At 51.6% G+C, this 21,981-nt stretch overlaps 1 protein-coding gene across 1 annotated transcript in view; it reads right to left on the bottom strand.

The window, feature by feature from the left end:
- Nucleotides 1-5,231: 5,231 nt before the first annotated feature.
- Nucleotides 5,232-21,981, bottom strand: part of FLT4 (fms related receptor tyrosine kinase 4) — a 34,338-nt gene continuing 17,588 nt past the window's right edge. Inside the window, exons 11-30 of the mRNA XM_032197158.1 lie at nucleotides 21,390-21,534; nucleotides 18,639-18,747; nucleotides 17,569-17,928; nucleotides 17,239-17,385; nucleotides 16,445-16,576; nucleotides 16,029-16,135; nucleotides 15,737-15,872; nucleotides 14,828-14,932; nucleotides 13,231-13,344; nucleotides 12,912-13,000; nucleotides 12,475-12,622; nucleotides 11,825-11,919; nucleotides 11,214-11,336; nucleotides 10,762-10,873; nucleotides 10,295-10,394; nucleotides 9,761-9,866; nucleotides 8,694-8,833; nucleotides 7,903-8,023; nucleotides 7,018-7,103; nucleotides 5,232-5,603 (exon numbers count right to left, since the gene is read on the bottom strand). Coding sequence (XP_032053049.1) covers nucleotides 5,384-5,603; nucleotides 7,018-7,103; nucleotides 7,903-8,023; nucleotides 8,694-8,833; nucleotides 9,761-9,866; nucleotides 10,295-10,394; nucleotides 10,762-10,873; nucleotides 11,214-11,336; nucleotides 11,825-11,919; nucleotides 12,475-12,622; nucleotides 12,912-13,000; nucleotides 13,231-13,344; nucleotides 14,828-14,932; nucleotides 15,737-15,872; nucleotides 16,029-16,135; nucleotides 16,445-16,576; nucleotides 17,239-17,385; nucleotides 17,569-17,928; nucleotides 18,639-18,747; nucleotides 21,390-21,534 — 2,695 coding nt within the window. The 3' untranslated portion in view covers nucleotides 5,232-5,383. The remainder of the gene's footprint in view (nucleotides 5,604-7,017; nucleotides 7,104-7,902; nucleotides 8,024-8,693; nucleotides 8,834-9,760; nucleotides 9,867-10,294; nucleotides 10,395-10,761; nucleotides 10,874-11,213; nucleotides 11,337-11,824; nucleotides 11,920-12,474; nucleotides 12,623-12,911; nucleotides 13,001-13,230; nucleotides 13,345-14,827; nucleotides 14,933-15,736; nucleotides 15,873-16,028; nucleotides 16,136-16,444; nucleotides 16,577-17,238; nucleotides 17,386-17,568; nucleotides 17,929-18,638; nucleotides 18,748-21,389; nucleotides 21,535-21,981) is intronic.

Raw genomic sequence — 21,981 nt, 5'->3', positions numbered from 1 at the left:
TCTCCCTGGTGACTTCCCCAGCTGCTCTGCGAGGCCCTCTGATAAGCATTGTGCTTAACCTAAGCATCTTCTCAAACTGTTCTCTGGGAAGGTTTTGCGGCTTATCCACTCGTGATGCACCTAGTCACGTGTATGTACGATAACACACTAAAAGCACATTCCATATATATCACATTTAGCTGCAATTGTGGGTCTAAGCCTTCCCTCAGAGAGCCCCATGTCGTTCTCAAGGAAGGCAGGAGGCTTTGCAAGCCCGTCTCTGAGCAGAGGGGAGCTGCGGGGTCTGCCAAAGGCATGTAGCTTGTGGTGCTGAGATGCTGTCTATGAAAAGCTCCACAGAAATGTCAATACAATCCAGGAAATGTTTCTGAAGCATCAGCTGAATGTTCTGTTTCTGCTTCTTTTTTTTTTCTCTCTTTTTTTTTTTTTTTCTGTTCTTGGTAAACGCTGGGTGAGGAACCAAAGGCCAGTAATGGCCCCTCAACGTTTCACCAAGCCTTTCACCCCCAGATGGAGGAGCAACGGGAGGGCAAGAGTCAGGACAAACTGATACTGCTCCGTGCAGACCACGGTCCCAAGCCGCCATTCCTGCAGAGCAGACAGTAGTTTGATTTTTCAGCACTATGAGCTCTACATCCAACCTCCCCACTTCCCTTTTCTAATCACAAGAAAGGGCTGCTCTGTGTCCTGCTTTGTCCCATTTTGTGCAGCCTGTGCTTCTGCCCCACACAACCTGCATGGCCATGAGCGCTCCCCAGCGCCTGCCCGCAGCCTGGCAGTGGCCAAAGCCCTCAGGATGGACACAGTTTCCCTTCACTCCATCTGTGGTGGCTGCCACAGGGAAACATCCCCTGCTGTCCTCACGCCAAGGCACAGCACCCAGGAGCCATGTCTCTGCTGGCGGCCATGCCGCAGGGCCCCTTTTGTTGCCAGCCAAATGGCTCCGAGGTCTTCCCAGGTCACCGCGTGGGTGAAGATGGAGCACCGCTTGGTTGCACTTTGCCTCCTGTTGTTATTTTTGGGGACGAGAAATGGCCATTTACCCCTTTACATTGCATCCAGCACTCCCTTAACCCACATCCCACAGCCCGTCCATGGCGGATCAACCTTCTCCCCCCCCCTTTGCCCTCAGCCTCGCCGCCATTTTGCCGTCCCGAGGCCCGCGGGCTGAGGGCGCCACCTGCGGGGCCTCCCCGGGGAGCGCCCGGCCACAGGCGGCGGCTCCGGGGCGCTGAGGAGAAGGGGGCGACCCGGGGGGGCACCGCGGTGTGGGGAAGGAGGGCGACAAGGGCCGAGGGGAGGCCTCTGGAGGCCGGGAACCGGGCCCTGGGGTGGTGGGAGAGATGACGGAGGGGTGAGGGTGCTGCTCCTGTCAGCAAGCTGAAGCAGCGCGCATCCGGCTTCGTCATGAGAAAGGGCCGAGTTTCATCCTGCATGGAAGTGCCACCAGGCCCAGCTGTTTCCTTGAGGATGTGGGAAATGCAAAGGGACGCCAAAGTTAAAAAAATAATAAAGTGAAATGTGCTAATCGTGCAGGGCTGCCCTGAGCTGCGCTGGGAGCTGGGGCCAAGTGGAGCGGCCGCCTCTAGGAACCAGGGCACTGCTGCCAGTTATGACTTTATTCATTTTCACATTTAGATATTACAACAAAACTCTTAATGACAAAGGATAACAAGTACAATAGGAGGAGAGGAAAGAAAGCAGTGTTCTAACTGGTTTGATACATAACCGTGAACTTCCAGAGACAAGACTCAACAGGAGTTATGAAGACTCACGTACGCTCACTGGGAGAAGAAACTCACGCATGCAAACACCCACTCACCCACAAAACACTCACACAAACCACGCTTTTGTACTCACACATAACCCATGTTGTAACCTACTTGCTTCGGAGGCAGTCCACTGAAACATTGAATGCTGCTGTAGCAACAACAGGTACCAGGTTAAAATATTGCAATATAAATGAAGTGTTACTTGATACACAGGTTTTTCTTCAGAGACGCACGTGTATTTGCAAGTAGGGGACCAAACACTTTGTTTTCATGAAGGAGGAATGTCCTCTCAACACCAACACTTTCTAGGGAAAAATGAGACTGTGTTGACTGGGAATGGTCATTTTAAAAGAGGATGATGATAAATAGCTTACCTTCAGTTATGTGTTCCAGTAAAAGGCCTGAACAAAACGAAACAGTGCACTGTGAACAGAACAGGCACAAATATCGAACCTGGGTTTTGAAAGCTGAAATACTTCCTTGTAGCTGTGGAAAGACAGACAACGCTGCTGCCTCTCACCTCAAAACCAGAACAAACCAGCTTCTTTTCATGCTCACATTTATCTGAAGACTGTAAAGTAACGCCAGAAATAATGCAAGAGTGTGGGGAAGGGTATCAGGTTTGTACACTCTAATTTTAGTATACTTTTAAGAGAGCAAAAGTACAATTGTCTCAACAGCTCTTCAGTATCCCACACTACAATTGTTCCTCCTCATCAGGAGTGTCTGAAAGAGGAGCCTGCATTTGCTCGTATTAAGGCTACATTGTTCGTGCCAGGCTGTTGATGCAGATACAATCCAATCTGATTCTTTCCCCTTTCCAAGATGGTATAAAATAGAGAAAATAAACTTCTGTGGGGTTGGATGATTTGAATGTTTAAATTCAGATGTCACTTCAGCGCTTCCCCCAGTGTGAAGCAGGGGATCTTTAACAATAGCTCTAATGAAGTAACCCTTCTCCACAATGATGCTTGTGAGCAATTTACAGCTGAACCTAAAGCCCCAGTGCAGCTGTCTCGGCCTACTGGGAGTGCTGACAGACAGCCAGAGCACTCAGATGCCTCCATCCCATTTCTGCTGAGGAATCCTGACAGTGCCCTGCAAATGCATGGCTTTGCTAGTACATTTCTAGCCCTCACTGGTAGCTACTTTGGGATTATGTTTTTTAACTGTTAATTAATTTATAGGCATCTTTCTTGGGCCTTCTCTCAGATGGGGCCGTGTTTCCAGGCAGAGAACTGTTTGTGAAGCACTGGAAACAAGAGAATGTGGGTCTTACACTGCACATTACCAAGAGAGCAGCCTGAATTCAGCTCTGTCTGTCACCTTCCACCCATGTGAATCCTGGTGGAGACCCCCAGCAGCACAGGGCACAGGCAGCCTTCCTTCCCTCAAGGAATACACCCATCCAAACACCGGGGCAAGACAAGGGCAGGAGAATTTGGCCTGGCCTAGACCCCACTGGCTGTCCTGCTTCCCTGGCCTGGCTCTCCAGCATCTCCTGCCAGAAGGATTCTTACTGAGTCATAACAATTACTTAAAGATACTTAAATTCCTGGCAGCTTCGGGGGACGCCAGTAGAAGTCAGGGAATTAATTGTCACATGCAGTTTCCAATTCCATGTCCTGAGACAGCTTGGCTCAAGCCGGTCCAGTTCTGTGCCTCTTTTTGCCATGGAAATCACAGCCATGTCATCCTGCTGACATGAAATGGGAGGGGAACATCGGGTGCTCTGCACAGGCTTAGGGAATCTGAATGACAGCCATGCTTTTCCCCTGTGCTAAATAAATTTTCCCCATTACACTTGTGCAGACAACTATAATTAAGACTTGGGAAAGTCATCCATAAGGACTCACAGGCTCATGTCAGGAAATACCTTCTGCTGTAAGAGAAGTACAGTTTGGGAAAACAGTGTGTCTGGCAGGAAACACAAGTTTTAGAAGTCCAAACCCTTGCCTATATGCACAGAGGTGTGGCCTGCAGGCAGAAACTCCCCGGTGCTGAGATGCCCTGGTGCAAGGAGCTCTGCCAGCCCCTGGCGTGTGGGAGAAGGGAAGATGACAAGCTGTTCAGCCGAGCCTCTTCGCCCAGACTCCTGGTGGTGATGTAACCGTGCTCTGTGGCTGAGCTCTTGCATTATGAGCAGGATGGAAAGAAGTAGGTGGAAAGTAGTGAGGCAGCAGCACAGAAATCTGTTGAGAGGGGCTGTGGAGGTTCCCCAGAGCTCTGATTCATGTGGCATCTTTCAGAAATAAAGGGCCCGAGCGATGAGATGCTTCCTCAGTAAATAAATGTTTGTCAGTCCTCCAGAGGCAGGTACACTGCGCTGGTGGCTCTGCAATGGAAACTGGAGAGGAGCCCATGGGGCAGAGCGTGCATCCGTAGAGCCAGGGGAACCAGGGTGGCAGGGAAGGTCATGGTGCAGAACTGTCCATCCAGAAGGGTTAGGGCTTGGGCCCTGGCCAGGCACTGCCCTCTGGTGCTCAGCGATGCCAGCACACGAGGAGATGCAGCCCAGAGCACCGCGTTGCTGGAGCTGTGTTCCTGCCATTGTTTCAAAACCCCTTGCAGCAACTTGAAAATAAACATTTCACTCCCTACCACTTACATGCTTTTCCTTTCAGCAAACAACCCGTTTTCGCTCTATGTTTAGAAGCCAGCTGAAATTAACACAGCTTTGCTTTAATTTCTCACTCCAGCAACAAATGATTTCAGCGCTGCTCTAGAAGGGGAAGGCAAGAGCAGGAGACCTGTGAGCAACCTGCTCTCGGCACAGAGAATATAAAACCCCATCTCACACACGGCCTGCAAAGACAGTGGCTATTTATCTCACTGGGAGGCCTCCAGCCATCAGCTGGTGACCTACTCAGCACTGGCTGTGTTGAGATGGCTGAAGAAAAAAAACTGGTAAGGCAGATTGACAGGTCGCCAGCAGCTGAAATGAGAGGGGTGTGGGTGTTGCTTGCAGAGGATCTGGAGGCTGGGTGTACGCTGGTGCCTCCCCAGAGTGAACAGCGTGCACGAACATTTACAAAGATCCCGTGGGATCTCTCTGTACCCCTCTTCAAAACGTCCTGCTCTTGCCGCTAACACCTCTAGGGATTTCTTCCCTTTGATTCTGCTCTGCGACTCAGCAGCTGACATCATGAGGAGAGGAGGAGGAAGCAATCCAAGGAAAAACATTCAGGCTGCACACCAGGAAGAAACTCGAGACTAAGGCAGATCTATTTATATCTGACCTGAAACGGGCTTTCTGAATGGGAAGCTGATCTGAGCGGAGGCTGGATGCTAGGCAGAAGGTGCTGTAGTGCTGAACACAGGCACCCACTCGCCAGGAGAATGCATCTGTCTGAGCCACAGAAATAAGAAAAGAAACCCGAGGAATCAGCAAGGTGCTCTCTCCAGTTCCGGCACAGAGAAGTTGCAGCTGGAGGTGCTGCGTGGGCCGTCAAGCTGCGGTTCCAAGGACATCAGTGTTCCCCAGCTGGTTTTGGGTGGGTTCCCTGCTGGGGCTGGGTGTAGGTTGGAGGGGAAGCTCTGAGTGACCCCGATGATGTGCCTGGAGGGTGGAAGGGGATGCCTCAGCAGGGCGTCTCCGGGGCCTGATGCCGTTAGTACTGCTCGGAGAAGAAGGAAGCGTGGAGAGCAGGGGGACTGGCCCCCTCTCCAGGCGGGGTGCAGCTGCCATCCTCAGAGTGTTCTGACAGCTCCCCGTATTCACTGTTGTAAAAAGTCTGGCCTCCGACCTGGGACCCGTACAACGGCCGACATCTGCCCCGCAGGTCTGACTGTTCCCCCGGCAGCTCTGCAGTTCCTCTGGGCCCTTTACTGCTGCGAGGGAGAGAGACAAAGGCGGTCAGTCTGAGCCCTCCTGCAAAGCCTCTGTCCTGCTTAGAGAGATCCCAGGTTCAGGAAATATCATCTGTTAATACACGGGGCAGCAGTGGGGTCAGAAACGGACACACACCTTCACTTCAAAGCACACCACCAGGTCTTGCTCTAAACTTCAGCACAGCCCATACGCGTTATAAAAACCCTGTTTGTAACCCAACCACAGAGTTATTTCACCTCCTCTAGATAGCTCTGGGAAGCCCAGGGAAGGGTTGGGACCCCAATGAGCAGGGAGAGGCAAGAGACATTACCTCAATTGCTCCTAGGCCTGGCAGGAGTAAGAGAAGCTGATATATGCCAACAGCTAGGATGGGGGAAAAGAAACAAAGGAAGACAACAAAGAGGATGTGGGAGGAAAGCAGCAACCACATCTCTGCGCCTGCCAACACCAGGTGACTGACAAGAGGTCACAAGAGCAAAGGAAGGGACACACTCAAGGGGAGGTTTAAGGGCAGTGTTTGCTAGGGGATGGGCCCTCAGGAAGCCTGTGGTGTAGGAGACAACAGGAAGGTGCCTTAGGGAAAAGAGGACAAGGACAAGAAGCAGGAGACAGTCTGATACAGCAGCAGAGAGGCCACAGGACTATGGCTAAGGGCAAGGACAATGACCAGCCTGGTCTGATGTTGGGAGGGAGAGGAGGAGAGGCTTGGGGCTGGCCTTGTCTATGCATGTGCTGACATGGCTCACTCAATACAGTCACAGAGATAAAGTCTCAGCCTGCTCTGGCACCGAGCAGAGATGAGCAGGGCATGTTCTCACTCAGGCTCCAAGCGTGGGGCAAGGACATAACCACCCGTAACATCTTCAGCCCTGAGAGCGCCAGCTTGACCTGCCAGCCTCAGTACCAGCATGGTCCTAAGGCCTGGACCATCCCTGCCATGCCATCAGGGCCCTGTAGCACATGGGTCAGGGCTGAAGGAAACTTGGCAGGGCTGGGGTGAACCCCAAGGAGGTGGCAGCCACGAAGTTTCCATCCACCCCACCTGCCACTGCTTCAAGAAGCCCTGATACACTTCACCAGAAAATGCCAATTATTACTGGCAAAATAAAGAGCCTTGATAACACTGTCATGCCACTGTGCTTCATCATCTTAGTCTCATGCCTTATGGAACCTGTTTTGGTCTGTTGAAGGCATAGTTTATATTTTTAAAACCTAAGAAGCAGCATGCAGGTCTGTTATTGGTGCACTTTGCCTCTTGTTAACGTGTGCATGGACTTCTCTGGCTCAGAGCCCACAGCTCTGCTGCTGCGGAGAGCCCCACGAGGCATACCCTACAGAGAGCTGCCAAGAGCTCCTTCTTGTCTCAGGGCATTTGGCAGCAGGGAGATCTGAGTGGCTAGACTTAAGGAGTACCTGAATCCACCTTCTTTTCTGTGTCGGTTTTCTATCCTCTCAAATTCCTCAGATGCCAGAACCATCCCACTGTCTGTCTGATTGTCCTGGAAGGAAGCAACAGGAGTTATCAGTAACATCCCTGTCAACTGGTCAAACTGGGAAGGGAGGAGGAATCGTTTGGGAGATGAGATCATGTGTATCTGTGATGGGAAAAAGGGGTGGGGGCATTTTACTTCCAGAAAGACCAAGGAGCATGCTGGTGATGTTCTTAGGTGACTTCTTAGGTGCTTTTAAGCCACACGTTCAAATGTAGGATTTGTGTGGGAAATTCAATGCTACTTTTGGGGTAAAAAAGAAAAAAAAAAAAAAAAGATTGCTCCCTGCCTGGAAGATGCACTACCATGAAACCAGTGAGAGGTGAGATTAATGGTATGATTTAAGTTTTGCAGCCACAGGAGATGTAAGTAAGCCTCAGTTCACAGAGGCCAGGAGGGCTCCTACTGCACACTGCTGTGTAAATCAGGATAGGGGAGCTCCAGGTGCAGACGAGCACCCTGAATTTCTCTAGTCGTGGCTGGATTTCAGTCTGCTTAACCAGGCTGTGATTACAGATTTGAGAAGGGTGAAGAGCAGGCTCTTCTCTGAGATTCTTTGTAGTCCTTGCTTGCAGATCTAAGCCTCCCTATTTCACAGTCAGAGTAGGATCTGTGCTACTGAAAAAGCCCTATGTGCCAGGTGGAGAAATGAATGTGCATAGGGCTGGACAGACTGAACAGGAATGACGCAGACAGACTGACATTAGATAGAAGTGATTTTCCTTCCATGATCTTAAAAGCGAATGTGTAAGGAAACAGCTGAACATTTCTTTGCCCCTCTGCTCAGCCTCACTCAGGTGCTACTCACCGGGTGTGCCTTGTACATTGTGTGTGTCATGGGAAACTCTTCAAATGTCTTTATCCTGGATGGACACCTGATCTGATTTCCTCCCGTCAAACAACCAGGGAACGAGACGCAGTTGTAATATCTGCCAACAGAAGCGTACAGCATTCAGTAAAACCAACAGAGCCAACGTCCTGAACAAACAGGAGCTGAATTCAACTTCCTCTCCCTGCAACCAAAGTATGCAGGGAGGCAAATGACCCAAATGGTGTGGTTTTGGAGGAGAATATGGTCACCTTAGGCCTCTTGTCCCCCTCCTTATACAATAGGGAGCACCCAGACTTCCTGACTGCATCAGGCACTGATTACCTCTCCACTCTGGATAAGCAGAGTAATGGCACATAGATCTCAGGTGAAAACCATCACAGCTCCCTGGAGATAGGAAGCCTAGGCCTAACTGTCTGGGTTAGTTAGGAACAGACTGGTTAGGATAATAACAGAAGGGCAGAGACTCATCTGACACCTTCTTTCCTCATCTACCTGATGGGCTGGGATGCCTTTGGCAGGTAGGATGTGATGCTCTGTAGTTCAAAGCAAGAGAAAGAATGTCAGCCTCAGATGCTGGCGACTCTTGTTCCTCAGCAAAGGAAGGTGATTTTGTTTTTATGAGCAAGATACCATGGCCTAAGTGCTTGGATCACACCTGATCACCCCAGATTTTTCCAACCTCTCACTACTGGGTTCTCCTCAAGCTTCCTTACAGCTCTGGTCACTGGCTGCCTGCTGGCCTCCCTCAGCCCTTTTCAGGGGCTCACCTTGCTGCTAGGCTGTGGCAACGTATCCTCATGTCAAAGTCCTCTTCGTCTGAGTTTTGCTGGGCAGAGGAAGGCACCTGGCAGAAACCGTCATCTTCGGAGCTGTGAGAGTCGTTCAGTGGGATGTAATCCTTCCCTTCCTGGGGGGGAAGAACAGTGAGTGGCTTCACAAGAAGGGGAGGCCTTTCCTGCTAGAAAGGGCTCTACAAACAGAAACTATCAGAGCTGGGAAAGAACATGCCTATTTTATGTCTTTTTTTTTTTTTCCTCTCAGACAAAATATCTGCCTGGAGATTTCTGTGCCCACTGAGTTATGTGGCTGTGAGTGTTGCAGGTCCACGGAGGTGTGTGTGTGAGCAGGAAAACAACACAGTCCGCGGGCACCTACACTTTTCCAGCCTACATGGACAAAGCACCGTGACTTAGTCATGCCTGTGCTGGGATCCAGTGCTGAAAGGCTAAAATCAGAGGGGCAGGATAGGTCAGTACTCGTTTTTAAGCATTTAGCTCTCATCTTCAGATAACTTCTGATAACATCAAGAAAAAGTTAATAGCAGAGCTGCACATTCATTGCAGTTAAAAGTGCTGGTGAGTTACTGCATGGCAGTGATTAGTAATAGTTTCAGAGAACTGTGGATATCTGACTGCTGTAATGGAACAGTTGTTTAGTTCACATGGCCCTGACATTTAGATCTGAAGATAGAGTTTCAGAAACCTTGGTGAAGTCCCGGTTTTCATTATGCAGTCATGTGGGAGGCAGGAGTGCCAGGGCCTTGAGTCAGCTGAAAAATTTCAAATAATCATCTGGGGATTAGGATGGAAATGCTGGAATGACGACTGAGAGGGCACACGCCCTGCAAGGAGTGGGGCTATTTTAGGATTCAGTGAGAAGGCTACTGCAGAAATCCTGTCTCCAGTACCCCTGGGGGACAGACTTGTCTGATCCAGGAAACACTGCCTCATCCCCTGGCCTATGCAAAGGCTTTGCATTGTCTGGGGCGTCAGAGGAGGGCACAGTGGGGGAGCTAGCAGTCTGGAGCTGTATGGGGACACAGAGAGATTTTCACCTGCTGGACGTTTTCCTGAAGAAGGTTCCCCAGGATCTCCACCAGGTCGGAGAAAGTTGGTCTCTCCTTGGGATCACCGTGCCAGCAGCTCAGCATGATACGGTAACTGCCGAGAAGAAACACTGGTCTTACACCACAGAAATCCCCTCCTACCTGGCCCCGCAGCTCCTACCCATGTGGTGCCTGCTGGCACAGTGTGTGCTTGCGGTGTGAAGAAAAGCTCGGTACCCAGCACATTTTGTGCCATGGACGTACAGGAAGGGGGCTGCAATGGGGCTGGATCATTTTGTGTTGAATATAACTGTTAGCTCAGACAGAGCCAGCTTGGTTACACCTCAGATACCATCCGGACAAAGCACATTGTCCGCTTACAGAACCATCCCAGTGTGGGTATGCAAGGGGCTTGGTGTTCCTAGATAGCTCTGTCCTGCATTCAAACCCTGGAGAGGAGACGTTGGCTCAAACCCTGGCTGAAAGGTCTCTGCATCCCACAAAGGGGCCTACTCTGCCCTATCCATGGGGTGTCTGACTCACATTTCTGCTGTGGCGTACTCTGGGGCTCTCATCCTGGTACCATCTTTGAGCCTCTGGCAGAACTCCTCGTTGATCTGGACTCCAGGGTACGGAGATGCCCCTAAAGGAGGTTTGAAAAGGGGTGAGAAGCGGGAACATGAAGCGTGCCAGCAGAAAACAGTCCGTGTCCTGAGACTGCCCTTCCTCCCAAAACACACGGGAGCTGTGGTCACTTCTCATGCACAGCCCATGTCTTTGATGCTGCTTGAGACAGGCCCCTCTGCCTCAGCGGGGAGGAGGCTGCCTCCCGTCACCCTGTTCACAGTTATGACCTTCATATTTCATTTGCCCACACTGATGTCTTCCCCATCACTCCTCAGACATGCTGCAGAGTGCCAGAGGCTCCTGCACAGACTGACCCACCAAGGTGCTATGTGGGAGGAAGGTCCTGCCTCCCTCAGCAGCACGTGTCCCTCATTAGCACTCACCGAGTGAGAAGATCTCCCAGAGGAGGACCCCAAAGGACCAGACGTCACTCTGGGTAGTGTAGACCTTGTCGAAGATGCTTTCTGGAGCCATCCACTTCAGGGGGAGGCGGGCCTGCAGGAGGGAGACAAGGGGCACAATTGCTCATTCAGGAACCAGATCCAACAGCCCTGAGCCTCCCTCCATGGAGGACTGGAGGCTTATTTAGGCCAGAGGGAGGGAAGAAGACACTGAAAGAGTACAAAGATTGAATAATGCTGGAGGGCTGAGGGGCAGAAGGAAGGAGACGGAAGTCTGGTGGTGGTGGAGGGCTGCACCTCCATCACCGGGCCAATGGTCCCTGGTCCCAGCCACACAAGTGGTTCCACTTCTCCCTTTTTATCTTTTCCTCAGTTTATTCTATCCCCAGAGTAGTTTATGAACACCTCAGAAGAGGTACAGTAATGGCACTCACACTGCCCTTCCTGACATAATCAGGGTCCTTGTAGATGTCCCGGGCCAGGCCAAAGTCGCAGATCTTTACCACGTTGTTCTCTGACAGCAGGATATTGCGAGCTGCCAGGTCTCTGTGGATGCACTGAAGGCACACAAAGAAGAAGGGGCAAAATCAGAGGGACAGGAACCACCATCATAAAGAGCAAAGCACCCCCCACCCCTATCCTTCCCTTGCCAGCCTGAGCTGTAATAGGGGAATAGAGGAAACAGGGAGGTGCTCCAGACAAAAAAAAATTAAAATGAGATAATTAAGGAGAAAATGAAATGCAAGAGGACTAAGTTCCCATCTCTGCACTGCCTGAGACTTCTTGAGGGGCATGAGGCAGATCACTGAATCTTTCTGTTTGTCCCTTATAAAGTGGCTGCAGGCAGTCCCCCTGAGTGCAAGGCTTTGCACAGACAAATCACAAAACAAGTTCACACCGCAATGCTAGAGACTGGGACACAGCCTGTCAAAGAGCCTGGTTGTTCATGGGAGAGGCTCTGTGATTACAGGGACAGACCTCACCAGGCCTCTTCTAGTCAGGCATGCACAAAAGAAGAAAGGAGCAGGGGAAATGCTGAGCTCACCTTTCGGGATGCCAGGAACTCCATGCCACGTGCTACCTGGAAGCTGTAGCAGATCAGGTCTTCCATAGTCAAGGGACTTTGCCACAAGTCATCCACTGCCCAGGAACACAAGAAAATGGTTAGACAGTGAGTGGTCTCTTGTCCTCCTTGCCCCTCTCTAGGACTGCAGGATACAAATAGCCCCTGCTGAGATACAGCTAGTGCTTGGTGCTAACTGGAGAAAGTGGCTCCCATCTAGGATTTTCTGCCTGGGTGGCAGAAAGCACACAGCAGGAACCTGTTCAAGTGTGAGGAGAATGAATCCAACTTCCAGAATACTTCAGTAAAATGTCTGGAAGGGACTTTGAAGGTCAGCTCATCATTCCTGCCCTAGGTAGGACCCACTGAGGAAACCCTTCAATTTTTCTTTCTTTAGGGTAAAGAACAAATTTTAAGTGACTTAATCCTCCCTTTAGGGTTTCCAAAGACACAACAGGTGAATATAATAGCCCTGTTCAGGGAATTGACACATAATAGTGGAGTGATTGGTGTTGAAGCTGGGTCCCAGCTGCCCACTGTTTTGCTCTCCCCATTCCCAAGTTAGGCAAGTCTGGCATTTCCTTGGTGAGGAAATACTAGGTGAGGAGCCACTGCCAAGGCAGGGGTATTACCTTCCTGGATCGGCTGTGCTGTCTGGCTCTTGTGCATCAGAAAGCGGTTGAAGATAGCACTGTCACTAGTCCTGGAACGACTCCTCCTGTCTGCTCTCACTGCCTCCACGATGGACTGGACCTGAATACGCAGCCTGGGAGACTTCTCCTAGCAAGAAGACCAAAACAAAAACCTCAGCAGGCAACACACACTGCAGTCCCTGCACTCACAAGCTATACATCCTGCTCTTAGATTGTAACTCTGGTCTGGAAGCACCCATTCCCCACTTCAGACAGAAATTTCTTCCCTGATGTCACCCATGAGCCAACATCACTGTGTAAAGTTGACCTGCTGCTAGACAGTGGGTGTTTGTCTCATTGTCGGGTTAATTTCCTGGCTGCATGTCTTCTTTCCCTAGCCATGGAACAAGTCCCTAGGGACAAAGGAGGTTACTTACCCTGTAAGGACTGAACCCTTCCCGCTTGGTCCGCAGGTAGTTGGAGAGGTTGCCATACTTGCAGAACTCAACAATAACCATGAGAGGACCTGAGGAGAAGAAATCAAATGTCAGAAAGAGGCAAGGACTTGGAATAGTCAGAATTTGCCCCGATTCACATTATATGCAGTGCTGCTATGCTGCAGCAACAAGGCTAAGCGCACACCTACACACTGATAACGTCCCCACATGTCCCTGCAGTCACTCTTGTGGCCAGCAGAAATGGCACGGGGGACAAGCACTGATCTCTGGGAGCAGCCTGTCACCCTGGGATATTTACCATTGGGTTTGGTGCAGGCACCCAGCAAATTCACCACGTTGAGGTGATTCCCGATGTGAATGAGGATCTTCAGCTCTGACATCAGTGCCTTGTGCTCACTTGCAGTAGCTCCCTCTGGAAACACACAAACCATGTCATGATGATGCCTCCTTGCAGCTTTTTTTGCACCCTTTCTTAGCACAGCGTTAATGTGAGCCTTTCTGGGGAGGTTGTGACCCCAAAGCCTTGGTACATTTTGTTATTGTATGTTTCCAAATGAAATGGCAGAGCCTCCCAGGATCTCTGCTGTAACGCACAGGGTGCTTCCTGCAGGTGCAGGGACCCAAGCAAACACAACCTGCGTCCAACAGTTTTTTTCCTTATGATAGTTGTGCAGGAAAAAAAGATTACTCGAGGCTTACATACAGATGCGCATTTTTGAATCTCTGCCCTTTTAGCCTCCAAGCAGAGATAACGAGCTATAAAACAGTTTTAAGGAAAATTAGAAACAAAAAGACATTTGAGTCTTCTGATTGTGACTGAAGATAGGAGCTGCCTCAGAAGATCTTTTTATAATTCCTCTCCAACAGCAAACAGCAGCATTGTGCCCCTGCCAGCCCTCTGTACTGCATTTTCTCTCTGACTGCCTAATTTGCTACAATTCTTGCTTATCTGTTTTACTCTAAAGGTGCATTCTCTGGTTTTGTGTGCATTTTTCATACTTCTCTGCCTTCCCCACATGCATTTTGCCTTACTTGGGAGTTTGCAATTTTAGTTTGAGATAGAGAACCATCCTCCTGAGCTGCAGCTGATGGGCCAGGTAAGAGCCATGCCTCAAAGGATTGTAAAAAACCTTGTATGGCCAGGCTTTGCTCTGCAATTGTCATGCAGATCACCTGTCCACCTGCAGTGGTAAGTGCTGCCGAGACAAGCCACGGTTCAGTTTCTATGTACAGGCCAGTGCTGACCGGGGACTGCCTTGATATTTTGTTGGTTGCCAAATCACAGGATAATGTTCTGGATGCCTGTTTGAAAGTGCGGCTTAGAATCTCACTGTGGATTGAGCAAGCTTTGGATGCAAAGCCAATTCAACCCTCCTAAGCTCCGGAGCTGTAGCGTACTTTACCCAGCTCTGAACCTGGCCCATAAACATGAAATACAGGAATGTTTTGAGGAAGGCAATTAGGAGCAACATTTTCTTTGGTGACCTGCCAGAGAGGGGCTCTGGATTCTTGTTCTTCCTTTGAGACAGATCTTACTCTTTGCCTTTGCAGACAGTTAACTTTCCTTGAAAGCTGAGTTCCCCAGGTCCCTGCTGTCTGCTCCACCACTTGCCTCCCAGTGCAGCTGAGTGGGGCTAAAGCATTCACGAGGGAAAGCCAAGAAGATCAGATGTGTAGAGGCCAAGAAGCCATAAATTAAAAGACTGGCTCCAGCTCCTCTCCCCTAGCTCAGCGCTGGCTCAGGCAGAAGCACCCAGGAGTGCTTAAGGGAGATAAGGCATTTGTTAAGGCCCTGGAAAATGTTTTATGCAAAAGTCAGTTATTTACAAGGTAGGCTGTCTCTGGCACCCTTTATATCCACAAGGACTATGCATTCTGCTTTGCTGTCCACATACCTTTCAGCATTTTGACTGCTACAGTCTCACAGCTGTTACTTTTATTGATTCCAAACGCTGATGCTTCCACCACCTTCCCAAATGCACCATGACCCAGGACTTTACCTATGGGCAGAGAGAGAGGCAGTGTGAAAGAAGGCAGGTGCAGCACATGGAGAATGGGACGAAAAAACAAAAAAACCCTACAGGAAACCATGGGATGAAGAAAGAAAAAGGGTTATAAAGGAAAAGGAAGGAGTGCAACATATGCCCTTTCCAGGTGGCTGCTTGCTTTGGTGGTGAGAATAAGAGAGAGGATGAGGGGAGGAACTGAGACAGAGCTGGCATGGACAAAGTGGAGGAAGGAAATGGCCCTGCAGAAGCGAGAGGCTGTTTGTTGCCCTCAAACGGGCCGTGTGGGAAAGGTAACTGTGACACCTTGCAGCAGAACAGCCAGGGCTAACGTCACTGCTCAGTGCATCAAAGGCAGTCTGCAGCCCTTTTAACCCTCCCAGACAGAGGGAAGGGACTGCAGGTGGGTGTCTCAGCATGAGGAGAATAATGGCTGCGTTCCTGGGCCTGAACTCAGGGTACCTCCTGTGAACTGGGCTGCTGTGCCCTGATCACCAGCTGGAGAACATAGGGGTGTGATTTAAAGCATGCACAGAGGTCTCATGGTCTCAGAGATGCCTGTGTGGCTATGCTGGGAGAGTCTGGGCTTACAGTTGGCTCAGACCTGCCCGAAGTCAGACCCAAAGAGATTTTCTCAGGCACAACTGGGCTTCAGGGACAGTACGGAGAAGAAAACAAGAAGCCTGAGGCAGAGAGGAGGCATTAATTACACAGAATTGTGTGAGAAACCTGGAGGGTGAGTTTGAAGGGCTGGTGGGAAGCCCTGGGTGCAGGATGCAGCGATGGGGCTCAGCTCACCTAGGCGCAGGCGGTCTCGTGGGAATTCCCACTTGCTGGAGTCATAGGGCAGGTACTCGCACTGCTCCTCCAAGGGCACCTCGCCGGGGTCCATGATGATGGAGAGGTAGCCAGTCTTGATGTCTGCATGGGCAGGCTGTGGGGATCAGCCAACACAGCAGGTGAGGAGATGCCTCCTTCGCCTGCCTCAACCTGCTGTCGCCTGGCAAAGGCCATTCTCTGTCCCTTCTCTGTCCCCGTCTTTACTACGGCCCTTACATGCCCTGGGACAGAGACAACCACAACCACGTACCCTTTTGATGTTACAGAAGATGAGGATAAGGAGGATCCAGAAGAAAACAGCGATGACCCCAGTCCCGATCAGGATGACAATCTCCACATTGGTCCTGTCATCAGAGCCTGTGGGACGGGAGTGAATTGCAGATTCAGAGATGCCTGTTCCCTGCCCCAGCTCGGCTGTCCCCTTCTTTAGGATGTGGAGAGACCAGGGAGGTATTTCCCCTCATGCTAAGCCTGTCTGAGCAGGCTGACTTTGAGAAGAGCAAAGTAGCCTGACACTTCCCAAGCTAAATATTCCCTGGACTACAGATGCTCTAAGGGACTTTTATTGTCCCACTGCTGCCTGGTATCTCAGGGAAGAGGCATGGGACCTTGGACACACTCCTGTCAGATGGTTTCATCCCCAAGGGGTGTTGTGGCTGCTGGTACCTTCTACGGAGACACTGGCCGAGGAGTTCACACAGCCCTTGGCGTTGCAGACGCTGCAGAGGTAGAGCCCAGCATCCTCCTCCCTCACCCTCTGGATGCTCAGCCGCTGGTTGAAGTCCGCCAGGTCGATCCCTGTAAGGCATGGAGGGTTATGGTGGTCACTCACAGGAAAGGGAGATTTGTACATGAACTCATTCAGACTGAAAATAAAGCTTCTATTTGTTGGCTGTTTTATTTTAGATGACAGAATGAAATCACGCCAGCTGGCAGAGGATCTCCTCTGGGGCCTTACAGACCAAAAACTACCCTAGAGGGGCCTTCCTCAGGCAGTGTATGGAGGGAACGAAACCCCTACAGACACTGCTGGATGGCAACAGTGCTCAGGCCATCCAGATGGTGTGTCAAGCTCTGCTTCACCTCCAGGGCCTGCTCCTTTCCCTCTGCTATGTGCGTGAATACCTCCTATGTTCCCTCCATGGGTTATGGGTTGGTCTCCGCCTTAGCAGAGATGCCCAGAACTGAGCTGAGCGTAAGAAGAAAAATGATGCATCTCCCTTTGCTCTCCACCTGAACGTACATGTGCACAGACAGTGCTGAGCCAGGCCCTAGGGCAAAGACTCGGGCAGCGAGCATGCACCAAACCAGGGCAGAACATGATTAAAACCAGAGCTCAGACAATTCAGAGAACCAGGTGCCTTTGCCTGGGCACAGCAGCTCCCAGAACCCAGCAGTGCTGAGCTCTCTGGCCACCAGCCACGATGCCCTGCCTTTGGTTCATCCCCACCTCACTGTACCTGACACTTCTTCCACCAGCTTCTCGTCTTTGTACCAGCTGATGTCAGGAACGTGGTTGCCGTCCACCTTGCAGCGCATCTCTATGGAGTCGCTGACATTCACCCAAATGTCTGTCAGGTTCTGCTTGAGGCGGGGGATCTCCAGGGCTGGAGGAGCAGCACAAAAAGAGGAGGGGAAAATGGGAAACGGGTTGATCAAAAGAATTCATTGTGGGTTTTGGGTGTCTAACCCCTGCTTGCATGGCTTCTCCCAGGGATGGACTGGGAAGCTGACTGCAGCAAGAGCTCCAGCTCTCCTCCATCACTCCCACCCGTCCTGCTGGCCCTCACCCTGCACAGAGATGTACTTCTTGTGGCAGTGCTTCTCCCGGGTCTTGCGGTTCTGCACCTCACACACGTAGTCTCCCTCCTCGCCCAGGGAGATGTTGGGGATGGTGAGCAGCAAGGTCGCGTCGTTGGAGTCAGGCTGAAAGCGCAGCTCCCCTTGCATCTTGGTGGCATAGTGGTGGACGTTCTTGCAGTCCAGCACGAGGGGATTGCCCTCCTCATCGTGGAGCTTGGAGAGGTTCAGCCGATACCACTGCAGGTTCTCGTAGGTGTAGTTGTCTGCGTTGCAGCTCAGCTGTAGGTCCTGTCCCTCTATGGGCTCTTCTGAGGGCTGGGATTCAATCTCGAACCCATCTGGAATAGCTTTTGGGAAGGAAATGAACATGTGGATGAGTTTTCTTGGCTCAGCTACCAGGCACATTGAAATTGTCTCCTTGGGCTCAGCTGTCTAAGACCCTGCTGTCCTCAGTGGTTGCAGGTATTCACCTGCCTCCACAAAGGCTGCTGACAGCACGGGTACTGCCTACGAGGCTTCTGGGGTCTCTCTAGACAGGCCTGAAGATAAACCCCTGCCCACTGCTGTGCTCCTGCTGGGTTCCCTGTCCCCAGCAGGCACTACCAGGCTCCTGCCAGCACAGGGTACTGCTGGCAGGAAGCTCATGTGGCCCCATATGGGCCAAGACCCCAGCCCACGCTGCTGGGCTCCAGCTCCTACAAACTTGGCTTTCTCCCACCACCAAAATCCTGTGGGGACCGTGCCAAGGGCTGGGGCCAGAAGGACCCTGTCTGGGAGTGGTTCTGGCAGTGCCACTAGAGGATGCTCTCGGACCAGGCACATCCCTTAGCCATAGCCACACCAGCTCATCTCCAGATCTGATTGCGTTATCTGCTGCCAGGGCTCCAAGCTTTTGCTACTTGGCAGAGCTGTGGGGCACCCCTGCTCTCCTGCTGCCTTCCTGGTGGCTGTGTAAGGTGCTACGTGTGAAGGAGAGGATCTGGCAGGTTAAGGGACCTGCCTGTTCCAGGCAGAGAGCCCAGCCAACACGTGTGGAGGAGACATCTGTGGTACTCACTGGTCACGTAGAAGTAGATCAGTCGCTCGTCCCGACCCACTTTGTTAGAGGCGATGCACTTGTACATGGCTGAGACGTTGGCCTCCTGGATGGCCAGTTTGCTGACTGTCTGGTGGGGGAAGAGAGCATCAGAAGTTAGGAAGGATGAAGAGGAAGAGAAAAGTAGGATCAGCGCTGCTCTCTGGCAGACAGCAAAACACACAACAAGCCTGGACCCAGAGGGCAGCTGTACCTGGAAAAGGGTTAAGCAAAAATAGGCTTGTGTGTATTTCAAGCCTCATCTGCTGGCTCTAGCAACAGCAGTGTGGTTTTATCCCCAGTTTCTGCTCCTTTTCACAGAGCCCAGCCAGGGTGGATGCACCTCCATGGGAGCAAACTGCTTGCTATGCCCCTCTGGACACCACAGGGACAAGCCTGTGCCCAGTATGGGAGACGTGAACGTGATGAGGGGATGGCTAAGCTCCTGCCAACCTTTCTGACAGTGGGGAGAAAGGGAAGGGACACAGAGACCGGTTCCCTGAGCCCTCTGCAGTTGGTTAGGTGACTGCTCAGGGTCCCACAGAGCTCGGTGAGATTTACAGGTACTTACAGACCTGTTAGTCCTCCTTTTATCCATAAGTGGAAATCAGCCCTCTGGAAGCATCCCAGCTCTCACCACTTCAGGAAAAGCTATCATCCGTTTACATTCCAAGTGTGTATAGACGCAATCCTAAAAGCTTCCTCATCTGTCCTTCCAGCAAGACATGAGTAAGGCTGGGCAAACAGCCTGGCTGCTGTCCTGGGAGCTCGGTCCCAGGAGATGCTGCCTCCAAAGGAGCCAGGAAAGGCAGAGGGAGAGGAGGGCGGCTCTCCTCCTCCCGGCTCACACTGCACACATGTGAGCTGCCAAGTGTGTTACAAGCACTCCCCTTAGAGGAGATCTGCAGTTTGAAGCACAGGTTTCTCCTTCTCTCCCCCCCCCCCCAGTTAAATTACAAGGTAATTACATGCAATGATCCCTCTAACGAGACAATGCTTAAAATGCAAAAGATTTAGTTCCTATAGGGAAAGTGCTTTGTCTTTACTATTCACCCCATACACTTCGGAAGGGATTTTAATTCTGAGTGGCAATATATTAGCTTGTGTAAATCAGAAGGAGCAGACATTCACTCTGTGCATATTCATTACAGCTCAAGTGACCTTATTACTAGCACTTTTGTACGCTGCCTTTTCTGTTTCCTGGGAATATTCACTACAGCTGAAGTGACCCTACTGGTGGCACTTCTGAGCGCAGCCTTTAATGCTTGGGGATTTTCCCTCTAATGGGTACCGTTACATTTAAGCTGGGTTTGTCTGCATTTGACATCATCCTGCCATCCAGAGTGCACGGCCATGCACTGCACGCATGGTGGCTCATTGTGGCCTTTATGGGCAGAATAAAAACCAGAGGAAGATGGTAAAAGAAGACAGTCAGAAAAGAGGAGGAGAGGGAGAGAAAGGAGCTCTGGGGATATACTGGAAGAGCTCTCCTCTCCTGGAGTTCTTGCATGTCCCTGGTCTGCACAACCTGAGTGGGACCTGCAGGGCGGTTAGCACCTAACAGACAGGGAATGAGGGCACTGCTGTGGAACAGGAGGAAGAGGGAAAAAAAAAAAGAGGGAAAATGAACGTGGGAAACAGCAAAAGGTCTAGAGAGACAGAAGAACCAAGATGAGAGTCACACTGGGAGGGGGACACAAGGTCATCTCACCCAGGAGCTCCCGGCACCCCTGCTCCCTTCCCCGGGGGACGCTGATCGCTGCCTTTCCCTTCGGCTGCTCTGGGAGGAGCAGCGTCTGCCCCTGCCACCCTTTTGGCAGAGTGACGAACTCCCGGCCAGGCCGGGGAACGGGAAGTGCCTTTGGAGGTGTGTAGGAAAACAGGAAGTGACTTTCGGAAACGGGGGCCCATTTGTTTGTTCTGCATCCCTCTGTGAGCAGCCGGTGCCCGACACCAGCGGGAACAGGAACCCTGCCGCGGCGCGGGGCACAGACCTGACACTTGCGGCTACCAGAGGGACAGAAAGAAACAGGCAGCGAGCACTGTCCAGCTGTTTGCAGGTCACACACTACAACGAGGGAGAGATGTTCCTTCCAGAGAGGAAACTGTGTGATGGAGAAGCGGGATCTGCAGGGCACGCGTGTGCTCTCCCCCTCACAAACCTGCTGCGGGTGGACGCCAGCGTCTCCATGCCACCCTCACCCCATGAGGAAGGGGGCAGCTAGATGAAATGCCCTCCACACACAGGGATGTTCCCGAGGCCAGAGATTTCTCGTTCATTGTGTGGCTCCTGCTCTCCCTTCCCATTTTCACAGGCTGCTCTTTGGGTTTGACTCCCCCAAAAAAGCGCCAGCAGGAGGACTCAGAAATGCCCCTGAGAGCCCCCTCAGCCTCACCCCCATGCTCTCCCCCAGCTGGGTGCCCCAAGTTCAGCAGTGATCGGTGTGATCTCTCCTCTGCAGTCAGCCCCAGTGGGAGCCCCTCTGGATGCAGGGAAATTTCTCAGAGACGACAGCTCTCCCTCGCCCTGGGGCTGCCTGGTACCGCAGAGCCCCAGAGCCGGGGATGGCTGCTTCTGGTTTACTTTAGCAGCAGAGGTGTGAAGCACTCCCCAAATCCATCTCTGCCAGGTTCATTTCCAGGCCACTTTTGCGGGCTGATAGCGATGGATGCCACCGAGGCTGCCTGACTCCTGCTCCCTGCTCTAGGATGGGGCTGGGGCTGCAGCCTCACCTTGTTCCGTCCCTCCACGAACTCCACCCAGGTGTCGATGCTCTCGATGGGGTTTACTGCGTCCTGCTGCGACACATCTTTCCAGTCCTTGCACTCGGGCATCCGATCTCGCTGGTGGCGTCTTGCTGCCCGGTGCCTGCTGTTGCTAATCCAGCAGCCAGGGAGGAACAGGAGAAAGAGAAGAGAAATGGAGAGAGGGTCAGCTGGGAAGAAGGCAACAAAAATATCTTTGTGTCTCAGAACCAATGCTCCTATTCTCCGACTGCAAAATTTCCTGGGTCTCTTTTAGTGTGCTTTATAAGAGCGCTCTGCCATCACTAGTGAGGCAAACTTTATCTACAGATATGAAAATTGAAGCAGGAACCAGATGTTGGTGTCCCAGGCAGTGTCTTTACCCTCAGGCCGGTGGTTTCATAATCCTCTGCTAAGGATGGAGATCGGAAGGAGAGAAAACTGTCTGTGTGTGCCTGGGGCAGTTCCTGGTGCCACTTAGCTCAAAAAAGAGACTTGAGGCCTGGCTGGGACTGTGACTCAGGGATGTCACAGCCTGGCTGGGTGCTGGCCTGGAGAGCAGAGTATGCAGCACCTGAAA

The sequence above is a fragment of the Aythya fuligula genome, chromosome 14 (genome assembly GCF_009819795.1).
Source record: "Aythya fuligula isolate bAytFul2 chromosome 14, bAytFul2.pri, whole genome shotgun sequence".
Taxonomy (NCBI): Eukaryota; Metazoa; Chordata; class Aves; order Anseriformes; family Anatidae; genus Aythya; species Aythya fuligula.
The sequence above is the reverse complement of the archived record's forward strand: the minus strand, read 5'-3'. Positions and strand labels throughout refer to the sequence as shown.